At 43.5% G+C, this 24886-nt stretch overlaps 1 protein-coding gene across 2 annotated transcripts in view; it reads left to right on the plus strand.

Moving 5' to 3' along the window:
• LOC106750923 (glutamate receptor 1) overlaps positions 1 to 24886 on the plus strand; it is a 276339-nt gene that overhangs the window by 173024 nt on the left and 78429 nt on the right. For both annotated transcript variants that reach the window (XM_014631570.1, XM_014631571.1), the window contains exons 3-4: positions 18829 to 18956; positions 20961 to 21090. In XM_014631570.1, the coding sequence (XP_014487056.1) occupies positions 18829 to 18956; positions 20961 to 21090 (258 nt within the window). The remainder of the gene's footprint in view (positions 1 to 18828; positions 18957 to 20960; positions 21091 to 24886) is intronic.

Genomic DNA, 24886 nt, shown 5'->3' on the forward strand with positions numbered 1-24886 from the left:
AGAGAGTGAGGGGGGGAGAATGGGAGAGGGAGAAGAGAAAGAGAGATAAAACGAAACAACGACGGAGACAGAGCCGAGTGCGAGAGAGTGAAGCCATTGAAAGAAAAAAAAACACAAGAGACGGCTTTAAGCCGGGAAAGGGCGAAGAGTTTTCCCCATAAAATATCGCGACACTTTTACTCCACCTTCGTCCTTAGCCCTCATGCCAATGCGGCCTCTCCTCTTCGACGCTTGACTCGGAACGCGCAAAATTAAAATCGCGACACTGGAAGTTCTCACGCACGACCAGGATCAATCGATGCGGATTACCGAGTTGCGCGTAACGACATCGCTTTGTGCACTGCGCGGAGCTTCGCATTGTTACTTATTTCGCGAGAACGAAAGAGAGAGAAAGAGGATTTCTGTCGAGGGACGACAAAATCGTTTAAAGTTTTAAATGAGGCCAGTCTCTCGTCGGGTCAATCTAATTAAATTTAATATTCATCCCGCGATCGAAATTTTTGCGATATCGGAGCAAGTAATTTTATCGGAAGTAATGAAATTGAATTTCGCTTATTTAGAGGTTAGAATTTTACATCGAGCGAGAGCAAGAGCAAAGGAGAAATAGAGATAGCAAGCGTTTGGGGGGGGGGAGGGGGGAAGGGCAGAGAGGGACCTGCGCAGATCAAATATCCTTTATCAAGCAAATACCATCAAGATGGATTACGGGCATTGTATTGCAACAATTAAAATCGAATTAAACCATGATAGCGTTAGTTTAGCTGATACAGTACCGTGGGACTGCTGTCATTGTAAACATAATACGACACGATCGATCAACCCAGCCGAAATCCTGCGAATATTCCTCGATAATAATAATCCCCACATTTAATGGAACAAATCCTGCTGGGAAAATTTACGGCTGGCTCATATTCGGCCCGCTTTGGTTATTCTTAATCGTTTTTCGATATACGATCCCCATGGATTCTCCCTAAAACTTCCTCGAGCACAGCTCGCCGTATATTTCGCGCCGCGCCCAACTATGTCAGACGATAATCTTGTATCTTCATATTACAGGCATGTAATATGAACATGCGTATGTAATATGAGCATACACACGAAATATGTACACATGTCGTTATTCGTATATCACCTCAGAATATTCAAATATTTCTCACTTATGCTCTTGCATAGCTTTACCTTACTTCATTTTACCCTATTCTATTTTACCCTATCTCTCTTTATATCTATATCTAAATATTACTAGCTTACCTCTCGCGAGTAGAAAAATTAAGAACGAATATATATAAGTGCATATTCTAATTATATTTTAAATTTATATCACTAGACCGTAGTATCGCGCAGCATTGATCCGCTACTTTTTTTTTCAAATAACTTTGCACACTGTCATCCTTCGCACGATGACTTTTAACGGCGACAAAAAATGCAATTTATATCTACACGTTGCATGTACTACTTAATATGACGCATTATAAGCGTCCAAATTTGTACACTCACCATTGCGCGTTGATATCCCGCAACATCTAGCCGTCCGGGTCTAAGTTTGGTTCCAGTTCCTCACCATTCTAGCTTCCGTAGCGTTCAGTCGTCGTCCTATGTCGGCCGCACTTCACCGCTTTCGCGACCGCGATAATACTTTGCGACGTTTGGCGACTGAATGAAAAGCATGTGATAAATTACAGCGTCTCGAATATATATTCGTGAGTTCAAATCGTGTGTAAAAAGTCGCGAGCGAAAAACTACGATGGTTTGAATGAGAGAGAGAGAGAGAGAAGAAATAACCTGTTCTGCGGATGCTTACATTTATATGCGTGGTTCTTGTTTTGCAAGAATTCTGATTTTCGGTGGAAACATCAAATGTGGAATTTAACGGCGATTTCGACTGAAATGATATTATAATCCATCATGAATGGAATATTTAAGAACTTAGCGATCGCGACAATTGCAAAATTTATATCGCTAACAAAGCATCATGTAATCATGAATTCGGTGTATAGTAGTACAAAACTAATGTACAATTCTGATGCATAATTCTGGTGCGCATTTTACACAGCGTGAAATAATTAGGGATCGTATTGAATTAATAGTTCCATCGAGTATTCTATATCTTCAATCAAATATAAGTTCTAAAATATTTATGCATATAAATATGTTTACTGAAGGTTATACATTAGAGATTTGAAAAAAAGTACTATGAAGAACCGATATCTCTTTAAAGAAATATTCTATAATTTTGGTATCTGTTAAAGCAGATCTGGTAAATAAGGTTATTCAAAAAACCTTTTATTATTTCGAGCAGTATATTTTAATTGGCGACATAAACGTGTATATGCAAAATTCTATAATGAAAGAAAAGTGTTTTGTATGTGTAATTGTAATTGGAAAGTAAATAAATTATTTTTTCCCTCTGTCTCTTTCTCTCTTTCTTTCTCTCAGGAAAGTAATTTTTTTAATAAGTTCTATTATAAAATTATCGATAATAATTATTTATGTGTATGGCTACGTTTTTATTAAAACAATGAGAAATATATGGATGGTGTCGAAAATGACTATAGTAGTCTGTAATGAAATTGACAACTTTTTTCCTCTCAGTATTCGTGCGAAAATCTACGAGCTAGGTAAATCGCATTGATTTTTTATAACTCCGACTATCAATAAAACCCACCACCATAAATCTTCGTTTGTTCACTCACCGAAATACCAGAAATTCAGGATCAGCCACGTTCTGCTACAAATCAGGAGCAAAAAAATGTAGCGTCATCGATTAGACAGATAGTTAATGATTTAACGAAAAAAAATTACGCGTGGATACGAACGTGTTAACCCTTTGCGATCGTTGTAATTCAATGATTTTTTACTCGGAAAATTACGTCTCACTTTTTGATTGCAAAAGGTTCAATGAAAGAGTAGGGAAAGTTTATAAACCTACCTTCAAACTGATCCTGTCTGGCCCGAACCAAATCCTCTGGTACGGCATCCGCGGAAACTGAACTTTCACGAACTGCATTCAGCGTGCGGCCATAAGCTCTGTCAGATTTGAAACAAAAAATCAGTTTTCTGGTTAGCTAGATGAAAAGATGAGAACATATCAAGAATAGAGGAAAACTTGAATTTGTATGCTTATATACTTTTCTTTAGGATTAATTAAGCTGAACAAATGATAATCACCACTGGAATTCTAAGACGCCACCATTGTTCCAAATAATTCTAGCATGATGATTCCCTGCGCGAAAGAACATAACGCGTTCTAAAAACGATTCGATCAATTCGGAAAACTCGGAAATCACGCACGACGTCTCTCGATCTATTTATTGGCGCGTCAAGTACTGTCACGGTCGCTCGATTATTTCATACATATGTATGTTATTGTTATTCTCGAGAGGCCATGTGACCTCCAACCGGCAAGACACGCTTTAGGATACCGTTACATTATCATATTTATTTATTAGTTTCTCATTCGGAGTATCAACATTAATATTACACAATTATTTTACAATTATAATATTTTATTTTAATACTTTATAATATTGATAATATTTACATTTTACTTTAATATTTTGACCTTTTGACATTCCAACCATCAAGATGCAAAATCTCCACGATGATAATCGCTTGTCGATAACTAACGATCGAAGTAAATAACAACTCGTATTGAGATCGAGATTGCCATCGGCGTCGTGAATGATGTAACAATCTTTTTTATAACAGGAATAATTTGCTCCATTCACGCTGTTTCTTGCCTTGCTTCGCATTAGTCGGGAAAAAAAAACCATTTATATTCTCGGCGCGCCAAGAATGATCTAACGAATCTTCGGAACGATTGCAAAGTTTCCGAATTATATTTCATCAGATCGAGACATCTACCGGTTAAGCAATTAGTGAAAGTTTCTATCACAGCGATTGGTAAGCTGAATATGTTCGATTAACGCCAGACTCGATTCACTTAGCGTAACGTTGCTTTACAGACGGTCGAGTCGTGGGTTTCGCGTCGAATCGCGAGACACGTGCGCCGCGTAAGTACGGAGTTACACTTTAAACGAAAATAATTGTTCGTTATCGGCGTCGAAGCTCGCGGCCAATGGAACGAGACGGGGCCACTAATCAGACGGCGGTATAGGTAGAGCGGCGAAGCTGTAATACGGATAGAGAAGAGGAGCGGCGCGAAGCAGCGCCGGGGGAGGGAAGAACACGAAGAGTGTGAGAGCGGTCCTTCCAATAGGATTAACCCTCGTCCCGTTAATCCTTTTATTGGGGCGGCAAATCCTGCGACAGGTCACGAAAGAGGGTGTCTGCCGGACCTGGATTCGCGGGCGGATATCCCGGCGATGGGGACCGGGACACGAACCCAAGTATATCGAAATCGCTATTAGACTCGACGGTTTAACGACGCCGATAACGGTCTTATAAGGGTCCTACGTATGTCCGCTGATATCGAGAATTTCGGCCATTCGATTTCGAACTCTCCGACCCGCGATCAGCCGATAATTTTGGGAACTCCAGGTTTTCGCGCACGAACATTCGAGCGCGCGGCTGTATTCTCACGCGGTATCGTCATTTTGCAAAATTCAACGATCGATCGATATTTTGCTGTCGCTCGTCTCTCTAAATAACTTCAATCTACCGCATGCTTCACCGTATGTACATCCGTACATAAACGAGAGATCTCTCTTTTCATCTCGTTCACCGAATGAAGAACTTATTGTTCTGTACGTGTATATACGAGTGGGAATAAAAGAACTTTTCTCATGCTAATCACACCGCTAGCCGTCCTCCACCGTCTGTCGAGCAGATGAAAAAAAATAGTTGGAGGACCAGTCGGCGTTGAAGGAACGGATGAAGGAGCATTAGCTCCTTTCACGAGTGGAAACGGAAGCCGATGAGATCCGAGCGTGATAAATGGGAGTAGGTTCGATGTGCATAGACAGATCTATTCGCACTGGGCGCTCTACGTATCTGCACTTACGTAATATACACGTATAAGCGGATAAATACGAAAAATGGAGATCGCGCGAGATGAGAAAGATAGATAGATAGATAGAGAAGGAGCGAGAAAAAAAAATCGGTGTCAAAAGAAGGATATAGAGTTGCATTTGCATGCGAGCCCACGTTCCGCTCGTTCTTTTACAGCGGAACGATGCGCCGCATCAAATGACGCGGCCGTGTTCCGCTACTTTAATGTCCATCGGTGTATCTAGCATTAGACTCGTACGTTCCCTGCTACAAAGTGAATTTATAAATAGAGACGCGCGGAGCCGCGTAATAAATGAAATATCGCCATCCCTTCGTCCGTGAAAGCGCGCAAACCGCGAAAAAGTGATATCGCGTACGAGGCGAGGCCAAAAATTAACGACAGTTTTTATTAAATCTCGCACGAAAAGGGAGCTCTTTCTCACTACCTCTCTCTCTCTCTCTCTCTCGAAATTTTGATTCTCTTTCTGCTCTTTTATCGCGATACCCTCTATAAATATTGATTCAATTTCATACCGTTAAGTTACAACGGTTAGTACTGTGAAGTGATACCGATCGTACGCGTAACATCGATATTGCTCGCTGGAAGTACTATTGACTTTATTTCGAGCGTGTTGCGCGCGAATAAATAGCGCCTTTGTGGAGATAGGGTAATATCTGGGCTATCTATTTGCGCGTTCAAGCCACGATACCTAAGTCGAGCTCCTGCTCTTCACAGTTAAACGGCTCACTGGATTTGCCTGCGTTTGATGTTCGACTATGTACAGGATCGGTACATATTCCTCTATCCGAAGTTTGCAAATCCAATCTTGTTTGTGTGGTTACGGACAGCCCGATACTTGCGATTGGAACAATGCGACGGCGAAAATTGGGGGAGGGAAGAAATATGTAAATTGGATTTAGCCGATTACTACGATTATGGATAATCCGTTTCGGGCAAACTAATTAAACTTTCGTCAAAGAGTCCGCGCCACTGAAAGGTACGGAGCAAGGTTTACATTCGCGGCCATGAGTCAAGTAAGATTGATTTCCGGTCGCGTTTACGATCAAACTATTCATCTAGTTTGTGATGCTCCTCGATACGTAGTATATGGCTACGTATAGAGAAGTCACCGCCACGTATAGAGCACTCTCGGCTAATTAAATCGGCGCGTTGCAATGTGTTTACAGAATGAGAGACGCGTCTGCAGATGCGTCGCGATTATGAAGACGCGCGAAAAATACGCAGCCGGAACGACGTAGTTCCCGCGGCGTTCGGCGAGAAGAGTGTGCATAGAAAAGAGAGACCCTAATTTTTCAATTATTTCCACTTATATAATAAAATTTTGTAAAAAGCGAATCTCTCGGTCGCGTATCGTAATATCAGATATGAAATATAAAAAATTGACTATAGCGAAAAACACACTAAATCCTGACTCCCTCTCTCTCTGTGCGAAGGCATCATCTGCAATTGTTTCTTTAAGAAAGCTCCACTTAGGATATACAGTTTCGTTAACATCGTTTCTCTATAAGCGCTAATTTGCATTCGTGTCCACGTCCGATCTTAGAAACGCATCCGCACCACGCGTTTCACGATCAAACGCCGCACATAAATCGCCTTCGTGCTCATCCATCCGTTTACAGTCAAGTGAAAGAGAGAGAGAGAGAGAGAGAGAATTCGGCGCTCGAGATTTGCAAATCCAATCGGGTTTATGGATCCGGCGGAGGTCCTCGTAAGTGGAGTAGCGTGTGATCGAGCTTGCGGGCGGCAGCACGCGAATGACATCACCGGGCGCGATGACTGAATTGGCGGAGTTTTGTCCCCGAGTTTTATCGCGGGGGAACACGGTCTCGTTCGCGTTTCTCCGAAAGCTGGCCGGGAGTGACGCTGATCGGCATTTACATGAGGGCCACGTACGGAACCGAGCGATCGCTTACCTCGCGACAGCGGACGTGCGTCACGGTTAAACGATTTCGCTCGTCTCGCTCACTGCCGATATTCCTACGTGCATACGCGCGACCAGACACAGTCCTTCCCGCACGAGCGAGCTTACAAATTCAATCGCGCAGCGCCCCGCCGCCGACCGTAAAAGACTGACCGCCGGTCATCCCGAGGTGTGAAACGAGAGGAAGAAGCAAGGCGAAAGAGAAAGCGGAAGTAGGGGGACGAGTGTGAGAGGAAACATCGTGAGACGGCGGGGGCGGCTCCGTCTGGGACTGAGAGGACGGATTCGAGGAAAGGGGTAAGAGCGAGGGTTGCGCCCTTACAAATAGAATGGCGAGGGAGACCCAACGGTTTTATCGTCGAACCGATAGAATCTCCGAATGCGGCCACCGGCAGTCGTTTGTCTCGAGAAAACGCGACACGCACGGGGACGTTCGACTAACGTCGCTCCGTGATTAATCTTCACCGCGAACTCCTCCTTTCTTTCTCTCTTTCTCGGTGAGAGAGGAGTCACGTTTTCCGCTGCGTAACAAAGTTTAGACACTGCCTAACCATTTTTTCACCTCCTGCGATACACGGAACAATGTGTGTGGTGGCGCTGAGGCGAAGTTCGCGCGAAACAGTACAACGTTTTCGTTAAACGCGGCTTTATGCAATTACGCGCGACAGCGAACGTGTGGCGATGTATCTTATTTTACGCTGGACACCGATGCTCCTTCTCGCTTTCTCTCTCCGACTTTTCTCTCTCTCTCTCTCTCTTTCTCTCTCTCTCTCTTTCTTCCTTAAGTCTACTTTAAGCTACTTTTATAAAAATGACATTTATAGGTCGCCGCATAATTACGGCTTAAAAATGATTTGTTGAGACACTTGAGAAGAAGTAGCATTAATTATATGCAAAATTATCCTCGCTCGTTTCGGGGGTAAGGGGGGAGAAGAACGCTCCTTTCTTTCCTCCGAGAATCATAAGTTCACCGCGGTTTATCATACGGCATACAGCGTGTGCTACGGAAACGGATATGAACGGTCCCTGAATACATTAACCGTGATGTTATCGGCGAAGTTAAAGGTAATAGAAAATCCGATTCGGAGGGTTTCCGGATGACCGTTTCGTTTAATAACGCGCTAAGGGTGTGATCGCGAGATCCCCACCGACCACGGAGATTTGGCTTCCGCAACCTGCGCAGCTTTCGGCGTCGTCTAACGGCGCCGTTGGCATTTCAATTACGCTATAACGTAACGAAAGCGCCGTTTACCTTAATGTTAACACCCGGTGACCGCTAAATGCGGGGGTAACACGGTAAGAAAATGGCGTGCGCGCGCCACTATCGATGATCCGTCGCGTTTAACCGAGAAACACCCCGTCGATTTCGACGATCGATGCACACGTCTTCCATCTAAATCAGGATAACCTGTCCCGGTGCACGCTCTTTCTTGGACCAGTTACTCTGTATCCTCCTTTTGCTATTGAAACCCTGTCAGGTGCAGGATACTTCTTACCCGTGTCCGATCTGCCGTAAAACGAGACAGAAGGGCTAACGGCCACTTGCGATCACCGGGTCGAGTGTCTGTCCGAAATCGATTATTTTTTAGAAATTAAAGTTCACGGGAGAAACTTCGGGCGAGTCTCGTCGAAGGCGATTTCCCCGTTGCTCTTGAGTTATCATGGTCAAACTAAATTACTCGTTGTTGTCCTGCGCACCGGTAAATTGTAAATAAGATACAAGAATGACGAGTCTCAAAACATACGTAAATTCGCGGCCGTAACGTTATGCACGTGGCGCAAAATAATTTTACTGTTGTAGCGAAATCACATTTAGTTACTACTGCATATTCGTCGCGACATTAGTAAAATTTTGTTGGTTATAATCAAATTAGCGAATTATTCATAATTAGAGCGGAAACATTTTTGTCGCCGGGATAGAAAATATTCTACCGAGTGAATTTGTCCGCATCAATTTGTCGCCTAGAGCAAAATAGTATTTTCCCGCATTTACGAATTTCTTATTACAGAATAATAACGTGTAGATTCAGCGGAAAAAATCCAGCGAATGACTTGGTATTCTCAATGAATCGTTTTGTCGTCCGTACGGGTAACCGACGGGATTTTTCTGCAACGACACAAGCATTGCTGTGGCCGGCAAATGACATTTTTCCGCGTTGAAAGAACCGGTCACGGAACATGAGCGTTTCAAACAAACGTGCTTCTTCGAGCGATATCGGATGAAATAACCTGTTTTGTCGGTTGTGCACGTCGATGAGGTTTCATATGACACCGGCGTTGTCGGTATAATTATACTATGAAAGTGTTGCCGCGCACGTCGATAGATACATCCGACGCGTATAACGCGAGGACGTCCGCGCGGCAAACGCGGGCTCTTTATTCCCGGGCTTGCCGGTACAAATGCAACTTTCATCCTCGTCACCGCAGTCTGTCAGAGTCTCGTCCGGGATGCCCGCAAGGTGCTTCGCGAGCTGCGCGATTGCAAGCAAGGCCTGCTCCGGAATTTCTTGGCGTGCTGAATTCTCTTCAATCCCACTACAATAAGATTCCGTCGCCGTTCCTCCTCGACTTCGTGCCCCGTCTGCTTTCACGCACAGGTGAATCCCTATGCCGGCGTGTCTACGTGTCTGAGGACGAAAGAAGCGGGGAAAGTTTCACCATGGGGAAACGAGGGGGAAAAAGTAGCCATAGAGGAGGAAGGGAGAATCGGGAGGGGGAGGGGAGAGGGGAAGAAAGCGGAGGAAAGACCGCAGGGTAGACGATGGCGCGCGCGGAAAACCGGACTCGATCCTCGGAAAATTCCATGGCGTTATTACGTCTCTCTCGCCTTCGCACATATCGCTTGGGAAGAACAATGGCTGCTTCCTGCCTTGCAGACTTTTGGCTTTCGCCGAAATGGCCGCGGCAGCCGGAAGAGTAGTCCGGCCGGTCGGGAAACGAGAACGCGGACGGCTCTGATTAGCTTCCGCCAAATTACATCCGCGTGATTAATAATTGCTGTCGAATGAAAGCGCTCTCCTTCGAGCGAGGCGGGGGCGGGAAAGGCGCTTGGCGCGAAACGCGGCACGAACGGCGAGGCGGAAAAGGTGGAAAATAGAACGCAGAGCGCGAAGAAACGTGACGGCGAACGCGATAAGGTAAATACAGGAGATTGTTATGCGATCTCTTTCTCCTTCTCCCTCCCCCCCCTCTCTCGGCAAATTTTACAACGGTCCGACCTAATTTCCAGTCTAAACTCTCTACGCAAGTCTGCAACTCTACGCAAGTCATTCCCTCGTTAACGTTTTCAAGTTTTCATCGGGAGCGTTATCACTACCACCGGCTCACTCGCATCGTTTGTATCTCCGCTATCCAGATCTGCGATCCACGTGTTGGCTATCGCGTAAACGTTCGCGCAAACTGCGCGACCGCAAGGGACCTTAAAAGACCTCGTCTGCCCTCTCTCTCTCTCTCTCTCTTTCTCTCTTTGTTCAACGATTATCGGGTCCGGCAGAACGCGTTCGTATTCATCGTGGAAATTTATTCGATCCGATCGATGTCGCTCGTCGCCTATTAGACGTAACATGCGTAGGACGCCGCCGAGTTTACGACCGCGCCGAGTACCTCGCACTTAGCGCGATTTCTATAGATTTCGTGCGCGCCGCCGAGCGCGCCGGCTCAAATCGAGATAATCGCCGGGTCGCGGAAACTTTGTCTATTGTGCGCGCGCGAACTTCACAGGATACGGCGGGGCCAGGAAACAGTGGCCTGATAATTCTGATAAGGCCGCTGCTCGGCCCGCGCGTATTTGCATCGCGCCCATGCGCGCTCGCGCTGGCGCACCGATACATCTACAACGGGCAAGCGCGACTGCTAAAGGACAAATAGGAACATGCGTGATAGGACAAGTTACTAAGTTTAATGGCCCGTGAACGCTGGTAGGAATTAGTTGTTCTCCAGTTGGTAAATATAATTCCAGAGCCACGCACGGCTACGTCCGTCTATGGGGTATTCACGGGCTTCCCACCTGTGATTCCGAAAGCGTCGCCGGCCGATCGCCGCGTCGCGCAGTTCAACGAAAAATTACTCTTTCCCGTACACCAGGACGCGACTAATCATTTCCTGTAGCTGTTTTGACGCTGAATACGAATCCGGTTTCTAAATTGCCCCGTTACGTCACAATTCAGAGAAATTTGCAGTTAACCTTGCGATTAACAAGGTTGGATTAGATCATTTCGCATATTTTACATATTTTGCGATGCATTTTCGTTCACTTTCAAATATTTTCCAACTTATTGCGGGAATAAAAAGTGTGCCCAGTCGGCGAAATTAGTTGAAAAATTTATAAAATGCTTCTGTTGATGAAAATCAGCGTCCGAAAAACCACGGGAAAATGACTGGTCTTGTTCTGGTATTTTTTTTTTGTGCGTTGAACTATGTTGCAGACACGGGTGATGCAAGGAGAAACGCTGCTTTTCCGCGCGGTAAATAATTACGCACCGCGTAATACCATCTATTTCCTATAAGACACAGCGGCGCCTCAGCGCGAAAACGGCTTCGAAAATTACACGTTATCAGAATATCGCAATAGGATTTGTAATCGTCGCGACAGCCTCGCGCGTCACCAGCATAATGACGCTCCTTGAAAGATACAAACGCTTCCGCGCGGCGTGGAATTATAGCCACCAAGGTTAAAGTGCGGCGATGTAACCAATCTTGCTGAGTTTACTGTCGCGGAAGAAGTCTTATGTACTGTCGAGTGGAGCCGGGAGATTCGTCTAGTTACCTGCTGGCCGACACCGTCGTCGCGACCCAGTTGGAGATACGCCGACCCTCAGTTTGGTTACATTACGACGGGTACTTGAAACTTCGCGAGTAAAAAATAATTTCGTCCGCGATATTCGAGTCTACCTCCGAGAATTTCCCGGCCCGGCGAGTGTTCCCGTTGATGGTCCCTAAGTTACGGAACGGTCTCGCGCAACTTTCCGACTAAAAAAAGGGGGGGGGACAGGAGACGAGAAGAAGGAGGGGGAAAAATAAGACAGAGGAACACGATGGAGATGGAGAATAGACTCTCTAAGCAAAGGTAGAGCGGATTTCCTAGTCACGAGCGGCGATCTGAATAAACTCACCTCGAACTATCGACACTCTTTCAAATAGGTTCGCTCGCTTACAAACTCGCGTTACAATCGTTTATTGTGCAGCAGCACCTCTCCGACGGAGCAGCTTACCCAGGAAAATCGCACGAGACTCTGAAGAACTGATTAATTAGCGAGATAATCGACCGTTGAATTCAGTCGACAATTAAGCACCGATAAATCGTTCGATCGCTCTCAAGATCCCGGCCGGCGGACGACGGCTTTTCAAGGCGGCGGAAACAAAAGTAGCGACGTAATTATACGATAGCTTTCAGCCTCGGATTCGGCTGAAGCGAGACCGCCGTTAATAGGTCCCCACGATTTATACTGCACGCGTTATCGTCGCCTATTTTATCCGAGCATCGGCTTAACACGTGCGTGTCTCGCCGTGTGTATGCATGTATAACGAAGTTACGTGGCGGAAGTATCATCCGCACGAACGTAGCACCTGTCTGTGCAGTATGCAAACTTTGCCGGCATCATTAGCCTGACCCAGGCTCTCTGCGCGAGTAGATATATTTAGTATAATAATAGGCGCTAAACTTGTTCAGTCGTGAGCCAATGCATAGAGTCGATAATACTACGACCATCTGCCGCCTACTTGATCGAGCATCCCCTTCGCATACTTGACGCAACTTTGGTATGCTCATTGTGCGCCGTACACGGGGTTGCGTATCGATTCGGAACTTCCACGATATATATCGGAACAAATAAGATGATAGACGCACGGAGAGCAGTCCCGGGGATCGCAATATTCCCGACCGACTGTGCAAAGTTTATTCCGCGATGATGCCCCGGGGCATCGCTACGGAGAGTGTGAAAAAAATCGAGTCAAAGACAGCGGCAAATTGTAGACACCGAACTTCCCGAAAGCAGAGGAAAATATCGTTTTCTTTTCTGTTGCGTGTCCGACATCTCGACAGTGCTCTCGTTTTAATAGACATCGTTGCAATCGAGCGATAATAGAATCGACTTTTAACAGACCCGAGTCTCTTTATTCATAAATCTCTTCTTATTCTTTTTCATTGCCGTTGGGAGATTTCGGTGAGATTTGGAGATTCGAGAAAGATAAAGAGGAAGGAGGTAGGAAAAAGTACAGATGGAAACGCAATAGTTATGTATCCAATAATGCTGTGTCGTAATGGAAGTTTGGATTTGGTATACGGAGAAAAAGACTTTACGTCTTTTCTCTTTACGTCAAATGACATTTTTTTTAGTATTTTCGTCCAAACATTACAATGGTTGTCATGCAATAAATTATTTGAAAGAAGTAATACTATTTTAGGAAAATATTAAAAACTCTGTTTCGGTGAAACAATACTTAAAATATAATGAAATAAATTTTTTTATGAGAAACGAAATATATTATTTCCTCTAAATAATACGGTTTTTTGCTACCAAATAACATGGTTTACTCTAGTGAAACAACAGCATTTTTATTCAAACAAAATGATATTCGATATTAAATTATGTTGTTTATATGAAACAAATCCAAGTCAAACAAACACGTGTATTAAATTCAAAGAAACCTTTTTCTCCGTGTATAAAGCAATGATAAACGAAAGTGAAAATAAGGCAAATGTCAACAAAATAGGACATACAATCCAAGAAATATTAATAAACATAATAAATTAGCATTTATGAGATTTATACTAGATTCTAAAACCGGTATTCGCGGTAGAAAATTATTTGCGATTTTTTATTGAGGGCATAATTAATTACAATTTTATATCCATGGACCATTATTTGATCGTTTGTTTTAATATTCTTTGTTGTATGAACGTATAAATAAATAAATATAATCACAGGTTGATGAGTAATTGAAGATTCATGAAACTATTATGTTTCAAATGATAACACTACACCGGCTTAAATTTCGATACGGATCGTATATCAGTAAATTGGCTAAACACCCGTCAAAATCGGGACCCTCATGTGTATAAATGATTTGATACACTGTAAATATTTGATATGTCACTACCTACCTTCAACGTCCTGCATCCTTCGTCCTAACTTCTCGATCTAATATCCTGGCTACATCGATGTAGCATTGTCACTACACACTGTCACTTCGATAGATATGATTCGATCAAAGATATACGTGTACGATAACGCGATATTAACAAGAGAATTCGATTAAATATTTCAAGACCAAAGAAATACGATCCGATGGGAATAATAACTAACGCACCGACACTCGCACTCAGTGATATGTATTGCTCGCCGGCTCGAGACATAATGGAAACGCGTAGAGAAATGTACATGAAAAGGCAGAATACGTTTAACCGACTTAAAGCTCCGGAAAGTTTTCATTGTTGTGATAACTCGGTCAATAGCAAGCGACGACTGTTGACGGTTGACGGGAGGACATGACGTTGCTCTTCTTGCCGATTATTTCGGTACTCTCGTACGTCACGCGTTTTTCCGTGATCGAATGTTACACAACATTTCAAGTACACGTTTCGCCGGTTTTTGAAATATTTAGTCGGACTCTCGTTTGTATTAATTAGTACGCGTTTTCCGATCGAATTGAATCTACGCAAATGTCAGTGCCACGAGCTATATAGTATCCGAAATATCGGAGCATGACGGAACAGCCAAGAGTAGGTTGCTGGATCGGAAAATAGGACAGAGATAATTAAAAGATAATAAATAGATTACGAAGGAAGACAATTTGTTGTCCTATGCATCTATTAATTATATTTGCTTATCGATCTTTATATTAGATTATTTGGTACTTGCCCATCATATATGTTCTACATGCAATTAAATGACTAACCTAACTAATTTATTGCGTTGATTGAAATCAGGAATAAAAATTAAATACAAGTAGAATGTTGAGTTAATCGAATATTAAGTAATTCTATGAATCTTTTGAAAGACTCAATACGAGGGAAACGGTATTAACTGTTTAGCATCAAAGTAGAAGATAATATAGCCTATATAACAGCTTGTATAATATTATATTTCGCGATTCTCCCCCCACACACACACACACACACACTGGTGCTTCAGATTCAACAGAATTTATAGGATAAACGTGGAACCGAAATTTCGACTCGGATCGAAAATGGACCTCGGTATTCAACATTATTAATTGGGATCTCAAGTAACGGGACATTTAACACAGATAATTCAAAGGGCGCGAGAGAGAACGGAAGTTTAATTAAATTTTCACGGGCGCAAAAATTGTCTCCAACTTTCATGGCGAATGCGCTCCCCCCTGAAGCTCTATGCAAATCTTACGAAACATCCTGAATAATTTCATGAGAGATATTGCAGCGTCGCACGGAGAGAGAGAGAGAGAGAGGGGGGCTGCGATACAGGACCATACAATCGATGCTGCGATGTAACGGGTGCGTCTCGCGAAGTACGAATCTGTACAGGTGCCAGGAAAAGGGGAATACCGCTCGCCGTGTGTACGTTCCTCCGGGCAACGTCGTCGATTTCAATCCACAATTAGAGTCGGACGTGCCGCGACGGTCGGTCGAAGAACGCGCGTATTTTTGCGGATATCGTCGGGTGCATCGGCAAGTGAGCGCTCGCGACCGCGGCAAAGGCACACGGAATTAATAATGACGAAAGAGCGAAGGGACATTCTTGACCAAGGTGCGGGCGCATATATCACGATGCCCCATTATGCTTATGAATATAAATGCACCCTCGGGGTGGCCACAATAAATGCCGGCCGCCGCGCCGCCGGATCTCTGAATTCTGCTCTACCGCACGTACACGTGTTAGCCGCGGAACAACGAAAATAAAAACTGCGGCCAGTTGCTCTCTCTCTCTCTCTCTCTCTCTCTACCTGTACCTCACCTTTGCCTCTCCTCTGTGCTGCGTTCTTTTTCATCCAGGAACCCCGGACGAACGCCGGGCGTGTGAGAGAGCGAGCATAAAAGAATAATTAAAATAAAGTAGGCTGCGCGTAATTCCCGTCGAAATTACACGCGGGTACAGTAATGATAACAACGAAATGGTTAATAAGCCATCGTCCCTCGCGGCTACGCGCAATTTCCTTTGTACGTTCCGACGCTGCGCGGTCCCTCCAGAGGCAATTTTTCTTGAATCGGAAGGAAGCCGCGACAACGGCAGCAACGCGCTGTACAGCGTTTCCGACCGTTTCGGATAGCCGATTACTTTATCGGCGATCCCCCCCCCCTCCCCGGCGAACGTCATTTCTTACGGTGTCTCGAACGTCAAAAATTTCTCGTCGTTAACAATGGAATTTGCCCCCGCTTCCGTCGCTTCAACCCTCGCCGGGGACGAATATTGATAACTGCCATAACCGGTCGTGTATTTCCGGCGAATACGATTTGCGATGCTAAATTAGGTCCACGGGAAACGTCCGAAATGCTAAGATAATATTTTTCGACTCAAGAAAGACACACACACACACACACACAGCCCCACACACACATACACAAAAGACCTGAAAGAGAGGAAGAAGGAAAGAAAGAGAGGCAAGTGGCGCGCGCTCGGCTGAAAAATCAACAGCAACCTCCGCCGCTGGGTTAGCGCGAGAGGCCACAATGTTATTCGCATTAAGTGTCGTAAATACCGCCGTTTATCAGTCATTTCGACAACCGGCGCAAAAATGCCCGGCGCGCGCGGGTCCTGTCAGTTTCTTCGTTCGCGATTAACTTGTAGGGCTCGCCCGGCGCAGTTCTTCCTCCAGGTTTCTTTTCCCTCGGCCGGCACTCTTTTAACCCCGGCACGCCTTACCTTCCCCGGGTTGGATCGCTTCCAACCGTTTGAATCTTCCCTCACCTTCGCAATCGGTGCAGCCGATATCCTATCTTCGTCACTCTCTCTCTCTCTCTCTCTCTTTTTCCACCCGCCCATTCCGCGGTCCGTTCTTTTCTGTACGTTTTATCGCGTTTGTCCATCATCGCCATTTATCTCGGCCGCTATCGATCGTTGCGGTTAAACACAGAGCGACGGCGGCACGGCTCTCCGAATCATCGAATTATACTCGGCGAGATAATGATCACGCCTACAATCTCGCGCTTCCATATACATATATACGATTCTGTATTGTGACTTCGGTCTTTTTCCCAGCGACAATGCTGCGCGTGCGTTGTTCCACGGCGTCTTTTTGCGTATCGCCCTTCTCGCTCGGATTTCAATAAAAATTCAGTATTCGTCGGACGTTGAATATCGAACGAGTGCGAAAAGGTATTTGCTCCCGGTGCGCTGACCCCGGTGTGCACTAAATAATGCGAGACTTCGCCTCTCCCCGGCGATAGAGACGTGTTTATCGTAACTACGTTATCAGCGATATCTTATTTGAATAATTGATACAGAGATGAGAGAAAGAGGAGAAACGACACGCCTATCGATACCGGGGGATGCGACTCGGCGAAGAAACACCTTACGTTCTCATTCATTGTCGCTTTTTTCGAAGCTCCTTACTCAATTATTTGTCGCGCGTTATTAAAAGCGACTTTGTTAGCGCGGTAATCAAATTTAGATCTGCCGGGCTCGCGGCCACATACGCCGTTTTTATCGGCGATCCTTTTTGTTTCCGGCGTGGCTAATAAAAACGGATCTATCCAGCAGGCGTTCAGTTTGTACCGCAAGCTGACACTTTTGCGGTATTATTGCGCTTTGTGGAGGACCACGCATAATGGCCGGCGAGATTACCCATCGTATGACAGCCGCTCGATCTTCATACAGTCGCGCATATTTGTTGATGCTAAATAATAACAACGTATAAATAACAATGACACGCAAACATTTGCCCGCGCGGACATTGCAGCTCGACGTCGGGCCGCTCGTCTTTTTACATAAATATCCGGCCCGCGGAATTATTATACAGCGGGGCTGCTTCAAAAAGACAGAATGAACGCGCGCGCGGTCTTGCTTAAACGAGTTCTCGAGTATTTGCAAATATTTCGCAAAAAGATGCGCTTCATAATTTTTAACAGTAAGAACTCTCGTGAATATGTATAAGCGTATTCTCCCTGCGCGCGTCGCGTGTATGCAAACGAGTTAAAAAGATACAAGTAAGAAAGGATATTCAACGAGAGCTGCGAAGAGGGAGAGAGAATGATACATCATGAAAAAGACATCACGTTCAAAGGTAGCTGTATCGCGGAGTGCCGTATTTTCAATAGTGTATCGAGAGGATCACTCATAAATTTCATATTTATCAAGCAAAATTACATTTCTATATATTTATTTTACTACCTAAATAATGTTAATCTGAAACGAAACGGAGGTAAACATGCATGTACACAAATACGAAAATATTATTTCTTATTTTTCTTAACGCCATTTTTACGAATTAATGGATAATAAAGGATGAATAATAAAGGATTTAATGAATAATAAAGATGCACACTTAACAGAAAAAGGTGTATAAGTATTTAAATACGTGCATGTATATATGTATTTCGATGTATAACGATGTATATTTTCAAAACAAAATGGTCAATAATTCTGAAACTTTTGTATAAACGTCTCTGAATTAGTTTTTAATATATTTATAATATCATTGGTCTCTGCATTCGTTTTTAATATAATTTTAATGTCACAGTGGTTTTTTTTTATTAAAATCCTAAATGCGCTTTAGAAGAAATTAAAAATAGGACACTAAGGAATACATATGAAAGTGTTTCTCAGTTGCGAATCTCTCAGCTTCCAAATGATCATTCTTCTAATTGCGCCAATAATTAGGTCACGAATGAATAAACGTGCGGATAAATCATCGTTATTCGGAGCAAATCTAGCTACGACGCGATCGACGCGGTTTCTTGGTTATCATTATTATTATTGCTCAACGATAATAATCGCCGTGTCAACTTTGCGTGTTACAGTCTGCAGCCAGTTCAGCAGAGGCGTGTTTTCGATGTTGGGCGCAGTCAGTCCAGACTCGTTCGACACACTGCACTCCTACAGCAACACCTTTCAGATGCCATTCGTAACACCCTGGTTTCCCGAGAAGGTAAACTCAAGGCCCAATTTTTTTCCTCGTCGCGGAATAACAATTGTTACGCGTAACACGCATCGAATGAAACATATATCCTCGTGCAAATCACGTGGATCAATGCCGGATCTTCCGGAGCGTTTCGCGGAATCGCATAGTCACCGGTACTCTCGGAGGAGATTCGTTCTCTTCCCACCGTGTTTCGCTCGTGTTGTTTCGCCCGATACATTTAAGCGATTAGTCACAGTCGCCGCTTTTTTCGCCGGTGCAATAACGGAAGCCTCGCGTTTCGGACGTTAATTTATTCGCGGAAACCTGTTTCTCCCATCTAAACGCGTCTTTACTTCGGCGCACCGAAGCGAGACGTACGTAAGGAAATCAGGAAGGCATTACTACGGTTTGCCGGTTCCGCTTGAATTACCGATGAAATTTAGATTTCATTTTACTCAGCCCGCATTAACGAAGAATACGGGGAATATTAACAAGACAACTTTTCGGTGAGAAAATTTGCAACATCCATCGCGACTTAAAATCCGCTCGAATTCCGGCTCTCCGACGAGCGCGCGAGTCAATGGTCCATCGATCGTTACTTCAAGTAGCAATCGTGATTTCACGGTGACAAACTCACACACGGTTGCTCGACCGACGCAGCTCGTCGTGGAAGTAAATTTTCTTACTACACATGTCCATTCGACGCGGAGAATCGAAGAAAGGAAGGGGACGCACACGCGAGGGGACTGCGTGTGACAATAATTGCCGCGCACGAAATCAATAGTTTTGTTTCGCTGCAGCTGATAATTAGCGGCGGCGGGAGACGCACGATGATGGATTCAGCCGATATGATCGCCCGTACGTGTGTAAATATCTATGCGATATACACGCATACGGCCATATTACAATTTGAATTTCGGAATGAATTGCCTCGCCGAAAATTTATTCGCCGGCTCGAATTGCGGGGCTGCTGCATTTATCGCGCCGCCGTACCCACCTCGCAAAACTGATATCGCGTTAGTCTCTATAGGACGCGCGCGCGCGGCCGGGGCTCGCGTGTGTATTCCGACTGTTGTGTGTGCGTATTTTTCCCACGATATATTTCCGCGAGCGCACGCGCGCTAGTTTAAGTATATATGTGTATGTACGCGTAACGAACGCCGATGTCGTTTAAATGGTAATCGCGCGGTAATGCTGATTCGACGCCTCGGCTCTCTACTCCTTTTTTTTTTAGGGGCGGGAGGGGGGGGAACGAGGGGCCANAATTACGGTTCGCCAGGAACGACCATTTATATAGAGAAAATCCTTTTCAATTTCCATGAGATCCTTCTCGGTTACCGCGTCTGCATCGCTGCCCTCGCTCCTCCTCCTCCTCTGGAGGAAAGAAGACGCTGCCGGTACCACTGGAAATTCAATACGTGAATATGACTATTGGCAGCTGGACGATGATTAATTCTTCGCGAAACGTGAGAGCGGCATTCATGCTGCTTCGATAATACCGGGCAGATAGTTTCGTCCAAGAGGAAGAGAGAGAGAGAGAGAGAGCGTCATCTCTCGATCGATCGATAACAGGTGTTCCTGAATTATCAATACGTGCGGAAGTCAATTCCGTTTCTCGAAATTTCGGAAAAATGTTTCGCAGGAAACAGAACGACTCGACGGGAGGCAACCGACAAATGGAATTAGTATCAAAAGGCATATATTTCGGCGGTAAATCACGCAACACACGCCCGCACCAGTTGCACGCTCGCGAGAAATTAAGTTTCAAAGAGAATTCATGAGCGGCCTCGGGGCTCGATTGCGCCGACTCGAATTAAAGTTTCGTGGCAGCATCCTTTCCTAAGTAGAATTAATTTCGCCAGTGCGTTCAACGAGAGGGGGGGAGGGGGAGGAAGAAGAGAAGAGTGAGCAGAGCAGATAGGACGAGAGAGAGGATGAGATCGTCCGCGTTCGAAATTTCGTGATGAGCTGAAAGAAACGATCGACGCGGAGGGAGACGCGAGAATGCAGGGGATTATTGTATATTTCCAGGTCCTGACGCCGTCCTCGGGTCTCCTGGACTTCGCCATAAGTATGCGACCGGATTACCATCGCGCTATCATCGATACGGTGCGATACTACGGCTGGAAGAAAATCATCTACCTGTACGACTCCCACGACGGTAAGTCCTTTACCCTCCGGCTTTCTCATGCATTTCTCATTTTACAGCGCGGTAGCCGCGGGGCTGCAGTGCGCGCCGCTCACACTGCAGCCTCTCGCGCCTTTTCTCCTTCCCGCAGCCGCGATATTTCTCTTTTTATTGTATCCGCCAAGTAGGCTCGGTCTCCCGTGGCCAACTTCGCCGATATCGCAGACACGGGATATCGAGTGGATTCCCCGACTTCTGCGGCGAATAAGAAGGCGAGAGAGCGCGTACGCGTGTCTGGACTCCGACCTCGCGATCGTATTTTCCCAGTATGTCGATGCAAACGGTGGCCCAAATAATTCCACCCTCGAACGTCTCACTTTATTAACATGTGCGCTGCTCCTCGTACACGCCCCACGTTTAACTTTCCGTTTAGGCTGTTTCGTATTTCTTTTTTCTTCGTTATTTAAATGGAATTAATAAAAATTATATATCGCACGATCGTGTGCTGATGTCGAAATACCACGCAGTTATCACGTAGTGAAGCGCAAACCCACACGCAGCGTAATGATTACTTTGTTAGATATTTTTTTTTTAATTCAATTTTATAAATCAACTTTGCAAAGCTTGCTGTAAGAATAATGCTGAAAAGTTTGATATAATATCAGTAAAAATTTCTATCGTGAAAGTAATTATATGCCATAATGATTGTGAAGACAAATCGCATTTATGTTTCAGCAGAATACATCGCAACATGCCGCTATATAATTATATAATAAGTAAATGTTTTATTCGAAAATGTGTTCCAGTAATTTAAAAAAACAGTATTTTAATATTGAATATTAATAATATCAAAAATAAAAGATTTTTTTTCCTTTGGCATAAATTATATAAATACACAAAAATATTTTAATACACAGAGAAAAATATTTCTTCAATTTAAATAAAATTTCTTTAATTGAAAGAAATTTATCCTTTGGAATGGAGCAAACAATAAATATTTTTGCGTCAAATAATATATTTCCTTTGAATTTTAATTCAAATATTACAATTGTTGTCAGAGGTAATAAATTATTAAAAAAAAAAACAAAATACTATGTTAGAAAAATATTTAAAAATTTCTTTGTTTCAGTGGAAAAATATTTAATATACAACGAAGTAAATTTTTTCATTGAAAGCCAAATATTATATTTCTTTTAAATAAAATATTATTTTTACTACCAAATACAACATGGTTTACTCGAATGAAACAACGACATTTTCTCTCAAATAAAATGATATTTGACATTAAATTATGTTATTTATATTAAACAAAGTCAACGTGTCAAACACGTATACTAAATTCAAAGAAATCTTGTTTTCTATGCACTACTATATTTATTCTGTGGCGCATCTTGGAAATCATATATTTTTCTTACTTATGATTTCTGCGATCTTGAAAATATTATAATGCATATATTATAAGTAAAACTGTCGTGGGGCGCATGTGACCCATCCGGCAGCGAACGTATTAAAAACATGACACGTTGACGAAAACGATAATTCGCTGTGTGGAATTTTGCACACGAGAAGGCGAGCATTTTCGTAAGACGAAGATACGCGATAACTCCTTTTTCGTTAATGTGGCTACTGAAACCACGCGAGCGGAATAATGATCGAGCAATTCAGAATTATGAGATATGGTTGCGGCTAACACCTGTTCGCGGTATACTGCCGCTTGAGAGTGAATTATATCAAGGGAAAGTTACTTCTCTCTAGTAACTAACTTCTCGTATTCCGCTCGCTTCTTCTTCCTCGTCAACCGTCGTTGCTGACGTCATTAAGGCCGCGTGATTTCCAACCGATTCGAATGGAATTATACGGATGTGTCACACAGGTGCTTCCCGCAGACGCCGGGCATCACGACACTTGCCATTTGAAAACGTGAACTGGGAAGCGCGAGGCCAAAGCGACACTGAGCGGTAATTTCCGCGTAGCACCGTTTTCCTCCCGCGATTTCGTCCATAACCATTAATTCTGCGCGGTTCTTACGTCAAATTGGTAATTGCACACGAAATCGTTGATCCGACGCGTTCACACGTCCGAAGAGAACAATTCAACGAACGCGGAAAACGTTCTGTCGAACAAGTCGAGCACAGCCTCGGGCAAGGTTCGCCTCTTACTTTCGGTCAGTTGCATTAGTCATTACTTTGCGCAATGCGAGCGCGTAACGCTTCGTCTCCAAGACTGCGTCTTAATTCACTTTCCGCGTAGAAATTTACCAAGATTTTCCTTATACAGCGTGGATTCCGATTAGAAAATCCAAAATTGACCCATAATAGGTTTTTTCCTATTTCCTATTACGATATCTATCCGGGGGAATTCCCGTTTTCGTTTAACGTAGGATTAAGCCTCTTTTCCTCGATGCTAATCGAGCTGTGCGCTGCGGTTTGCTTCGTTGCTAGTGTCGAGTGACAGTTTGAATATCACAGAGGAATTACGAAGTTAATAAACAGGTATATTTCAGTTATATTTCTAATATTATTATGTTTAATGTAGCTGTATCATAGAAAATAAGTTTTGAAGAATTTGTTGAAACTTGCATATATATATTTAAATATGACCTAATTATTGGCCGAATTATAAATTAATTAACCATTTGTAAGATGAGTTATTCGCAACTAAAGATGACACTTTTTGCACATATTCCTTGAGGTTAATGTCCCATTTTTAATTGCTATTTTTCATTTCTTCTAAACCACATTTAGCATTTTAATGAAAAACTACTGTGATATTAAGAATTTACAGCGACATTTATACAAAAATTTTAGAACTATTGACTATTTTGTTTTGAAAATACGACAGTATAAATTTCATGACTTTTAGTAATACTTGAAATACACACACACACACACACACACACACACACGTATTTAAATACTTATCTATTTCTTTCTATTATCTGTGCATCTCTATTACAACAACTAATGTATAAAAATAGCATTAATAAGAAAAGTAATATTTTCATATTCATAATATTGTGTGTATATACGTTTACTTAAACTTCGTTTAAAATTAATATTTATTATTTAGGTAGTGAAATAAATATATAGAAACATAATTTTGCTTGATGAATATTATTATAAATTTATTTTTATATAAATTTATTATATATTATATTAAATATTATTATGATTCCTTTTGAAACACTACTAAAAACTCGACACTCTATAATACAACTACCTTAATAGCGCGCATGTAACGTTTATTTACAAAGTGCAAACGCCTAAAGTGTTTTCTTATATTTTATTCAATAGTGGTATAAAGTGGGAAGCGGAAAAATCTTTGGAGAAACGTTGGGGACGACCAAATAGGGTTTGTTTATGTTTCTTACTCAAAATCGTATGTTTGAAGCATTACACTTCTAACCGGAACGTGCGTAGCTTTCCCAACTGGAATCCATAATCATTTCGGGAAGTTGGACTGGATCCTAATTAGATCCCGAGACATTTTCTACGCGGCTTCAGCTTTTAAAGATACAGCTGTGTCCGGACGATATATCTTTAGATCGATCGTTCAATTATACTCGGGTTCCTGCGAGCCTCGCGACGCGCGTTTTCGGCAACGCTCAGGTCTAATTGGGCAATTCGCGAGGACGATCCGCTCACGTGACTCGAAGCGGCGGTACGGTAAGTCGCACAAATTGCAACGAGACGCTCCCCTCTCCTCCCCCGATCTGTTTCGTACGGAATCTCATGTCAATCTCGATGCTGGAGGCGGAGCGACAGCGGTTTAATTACTTAATTAATGGTACCACCGATGGGGACGAGAGTAGAGGTAAGGGCGGCGGGGG

This window comes from Dinoponera quadriceps, unplaced genomic scaffold (genome assembly GCF_001313825.1).
Source record: "Dinoponera quadriceps isolate SergipeBrazil2010 unplaced genomic scaffold, ASM131382v1 scaffold4681, whole genome shotgun sequence".
Taxonomy (NCBI): Eukaryota; Metazoa; Arthropoda; class Insecta; order Hymenoptera; family Formicidae; genus Dinoponera; species Dinoponera quadriceps.